The sequence below is a fragment of the Dipodomys ordii genome, unplaced genomic scaffold (genome assembly GCF_000151885.1).
Source record: "Dipodomys ordii isolate 6190 unplaced genomic scaffold, Dord_2.0 Scaffold8254, whole genome shotgun sequence".
Classification (NCBI taxonomy): domain Eukaryota; kingdom Metazoa; phylum Chordata; class Mammalia; order Rodentia; family Heteromyidae; genus Dipodomys; species Dipodomys ordii.
Genome location: NW_012275467.1, coordinates 1 through 4,301, shown reverse-complemented (window position 1 = coordinate 4,301; position 4,301 = coordinate 1). Strand labels below are relative to the sequence as shown.

At 43.8% G+C, this 4,301-nt stretch overlaps 1 protein-coding gene across 1 annotated transcript; it reads right to left on the bottom strand.

Moving 5' to 3' along the window:
* Positions 1-346: 346 nt before the first annotated feature.
* LOC106002358 (signal transducer and activator of transcription 5B-like) lies at positions 347-3,369 on the bottom strand (the record flags this gene model as incomplete). Its single annotated transcript, XM_013037249.1, has 4 exons — positions 3,162-3,369; positions 1,766-1,860; positions 1,405-1,535; positions 347-547 (listed from the first exon to the last, which is right to left on the bottom strand). Coding segments are annotated over exons 1-4 (571 nt in total), but the record flags the coding sequence as incomplete, so codon positions are not given.
* Positions 3,370-4,301: the final 932 nt, after the last annotated feature.

Here is a 4,301-nt window from a genome sequence, read left to right as displayed (position 1 = left end):
TTTTGCTTATGTGGTGCTGAGGAATCGAACCCAGGGCCTCATGCATGCAAGGCAAGTGCTCTACCACTGAGCCACCTTCCCAGCCCCCCATCTCTGTTTTGAAAATAGAATTAGAAAAATTTTATTAAATCTAAGCTCGTGTTAAAAGCAACTTGTTCCTTGTGACTTGGGATTAGTGACTGATGTGTTTTCTATGTGCGATGAACATGGTACAAGACTCACATCTGCCCTGGATACTGCTCAAACAGCAGTAATTGAATGCTAATTTTGTGTGAGTTTCCTGCAGCATGTGCGCACACACACACACACGCACGTGCCCACATGCGCACACACACACACACACAACCAAATGAAATCAGAATGCGAACATTGTTACCAGTGGCAGGCTCGCATGGAACTGGTGTATAATATTTGGAGTATACTTCATCTTTTGGCCGATCAGGAAACACGTATATAAGGTAATCCAAGTCCCCCAGACGGTCGGCCAGTGACCGGATGGAAAAGTCTCTGGTGGTAAAAGGCATCAGATTCCAAAACATCCTCTCCTCTAGATCAGTAAACAGAATAATCACATTCTAATCATGATTTCTGAACATGGGGACCTTGACACCCAGATAACACTACAAATTTAAGCTCTCCATGGAAATTGTTCCAACACAAATCTCTAGTTTAAAATAACCACAGGCTGCAGGTAACATACTTTTAAAAAGCCATGGTAGATAAGCCCTAGAGATACAATAATCTCAGGTCAATACAAGTTCAAGCAACATTCTGTCCTTCCCAGAAGAAACAGTTCTTATTGACCCCAATCCCCAATTCTCTGTACAATGGTATTTAAGAAAGCTAGAACACACGCTCATGTCCAGAGAAAGCAGTAAGAGCTATTAAAAACTATTAAGATCAGTAAGACACAAAAAACCAACAAGCAAGCTACGCTATCTCATTATAGAGTCTGGAGGAAAGAACCCACATTCTTGTATGGCGATGATCAGAGGCTATACACTTACGTTAACTAGGAAAAAGGGAGTGATTAATAGTGTACTATTATTCTCAGGATGCCAAATCATCCAAGTAATTCCGCACTAAAATAAGCTTCAGGTTGGGCAATAATGAGGGAAACACTTCAAAAGGGAAGTGGCTGAGATTGTGCAGACTGCAGTATTACATGGTTATACTTTTGTATTTCCCAAAATGTACACTTGTGTTTCCCATAATAAGACTGTTCACAGGCAGTCATTTGTGAGCAGCTGTGTCATGGTGATGATGGTTTGTATTTCCCATAATTAGTACTGGCCTCAACAAATAATAAGTACACAATCAATTGTTAAAATAATTTTGTAACAAAGGCAGCTTATTTTGGGACAGAAAACCAAGCTGTGTCTTATAGAAGGAGGAGACACTCACGAGAATCAAACTTCCAGGCAATGGTGATTCCACCGATTTCTGAGTCACTGAATCTCAGCAGAAAGGTCCCATCTGGCTTGTTAATGAGGAGGTCATGAGCCTGTTGCTTGTTCACAAAACCCAGGATGGCCCTAGAAGCAGAGGATGAGGTTAATGCCAGGAGGAAGACCTTTATACTCTATGATTAATTTAAAAAATTATGGTTCTACCAAGTTTGAGACCAGCCTGGGCAACAGAGACCTCCCCTTCAAAAAAGGAAGGACGGAAGGAAGGAAGGAAGGAAGGAAGGAAGGAAGGAAGGAAGGAAGGAAGGAAGGAGGGAAAGAAGGAAGGAAGGAAGGAAGGAAAAGATGGTTCTCACCCATCATTCCAATGAGGCTTGAGATGTTTTTTTAACACTTCCATCACACCGTCAAACCACTGCCAGAAAGTATAATTCCGTCCCGGCAAATTCTCCTGGTTGGAGATATACAACAATGAACACAAGAAAGCAAGAGTGACAGTTGGACTACTGCTTGAATGTACTTTGACTGGAAAAATGAAATGGAAAACAAACATCTCCTCTGTCAGAAACAAACAAGTATCCCTATGACCCTACCAAATGGTCCTATAACAGACAGACCACAGAAGAAAAGGAAGTGAGAGAAAAGGCAAACCCCTAGAGGACGGCAGGCTGACCAGTCCTGGTTGTTTTCAATGTGCAGCCTGAGACCAGCAGCATTAGTACCACCTGAGAGATTCTGAGAAATGCACATTTTCCTGGCTCATTTCGGACCTGCTGAATCACAGCCTGCATCTTAGCAAGATGCTCCATGGGTTGGTAGATTTGAGTGGGATAAAATTACGCAGTAAGGCCACAGACATGGTGGCATCACACAGATGTTCCCATGTTGTCTGCCAAGTGTAGTTACCTGGTTGTACTGGACAGCAGGGATTTGCTGCAATGGCAAAGACAAACCCTGAGCTCTCCTGCTTTCCCCATTACAGCCCTTCCACTATCAGCAAAGCTGCCAATCAACTTGTTAATACAAACCATACAGAAGACTCGAAATACCAGGAGCAAGGGTAGAAGAAAAGAAACCAAGATCTGCTATCTGAAGTTCTAAGATGCTAGAGGAAATATTTCCTTCATTAGTGTCCCCTTCTGGGGGTATAGGGTCTCATGGGAGCCCAGACTGGGTTTATATATCAGTGAACACTAGACATTAGATGGGACAATGTCTTGGAATTCTCATCATCCTAAAGCTGTATTTCTCATAAGTTACATTCATGTTTGCTTTCCTTTGCAAGTTCATAAACTTTGCACAAAGCCTGGTTTCCTTAAAATATGAAAAAATGGCATTTTTTACAAGACATGGGTAATTTTTAAAGTTGTTTATCTATTCAGATGCTTCTCTCCCTCCCTCCCCCTCTCTCTGCTGGTCCTGGGGCTTGAACTCAGGGCCTAGGCATTGTCCTTGAGCTTTTTTGCTAGCACTCTACCACTAGAACCACAGCTCCACTTCTAGCTTTTTTGAGGGCTAATTGGAGAGAAGATTCTCACTCCTAGGCTGACTTTGAGCCACGATCCTCAGATCTTAACTTCCTGCATAGCTACAATTACAACCTTGAGCTACCTGTGCCTGGTTCAGAAGCTTCTCTTACTTCTGGCTTATTTTATTAGATATATAAAGAACAGGGGCCCAGGACAGGGAGACTCCAGAGGGTGAATGATTGGGAATGATTGACCTAATAGCAGCTGGCAGCTGCTTGCTCACCCTGTTGAATTGGGACCAGGACACGGACATGCTGCTGTAGTCCTCCAGGTGGGCGCTGCTGCTGTTGAACAGCTTCTGTGCCAGGAACACGAGGTTCTCCTTGGTCAGGCCCCGGTTGCTCTGTACTTCGGCCTTGAATTTCATGTTGAGCGCCTCGCACAGCTGTGGCCACAGCACTTTGTCGGGCACAGCAAATGGCACCCTGCCCTGAGAGCAAGGGAAGCCAGAATTATATGAGAAAACAGCTGCATGATTGATTTCCTTAAGCCACAGAAGAAAAACAATGGTAGCTGGAGGTAGTTACAAACATTTGTGGTGCTACGCTGGAGGACATTCAGACTTCTTGGGATAGGCCTTTCTGAGAGATGCCTTCTTCCCACATCTGGAAAAGGGCCTCATGGGAGGTGTGCCAGTTGGTAAATGACCTGCCCACCCTGCAGTCCAACTCTAGGTTCTAACGCAATCAAAACAAAACCTCCCTCACCTAGGTCCAGCTCTTATGCTATAAACTTAGGAAATTTCAGAAATTGAAAAGACTAGTTTTCTAGGTACAGAAAGAATATGCACATATCGGTCCACATGCTCACATGAACCTGTGTGTGTTCAAATATCTGCCCTTGACACCTTCTGCCAAGAACTCTAGCACCAAGTGAAGCAACTTGGCATGCAAGGGTAGAAATTGGCAACTTTATTGAGAAATAGTTTAGAATATGAACTTTAGGCCAGGCACCAATGGCTCATGCCTGTAATCCTAGCTATTCAGGAGAATGAGATCTGTAGATCTCCATTTGAAGCCAGCTCAGGCAGAAAAGTACATGAGGTTCTTCTTTCTAGTTAACCATCAAAAAACCAGAAGCGGAGCTGTGGCTCAAGTGGAAGAATGTCAGCCTTAAGTAAAAAAGCTGAGGGACAGTGCCCAGACACTGAGTTCAAGCACCAAAGAAAGAATAAAAGAAAATGAAACAATAAGAACCTTCAATAAATTGCTTTTCGGGGGCTGGGAAGGTGGCTCTAGTGGTAGAGCGCTTGCCTTGAATGCATGAGGCCCTGGGTTCGATTCCTCAGCACCACATAAACAAAAAGAAAAAAGCCGGAAGTGATGCTGTGGCTCAAGTGGTAGAGCGCTAGCCTTGAGCTGAA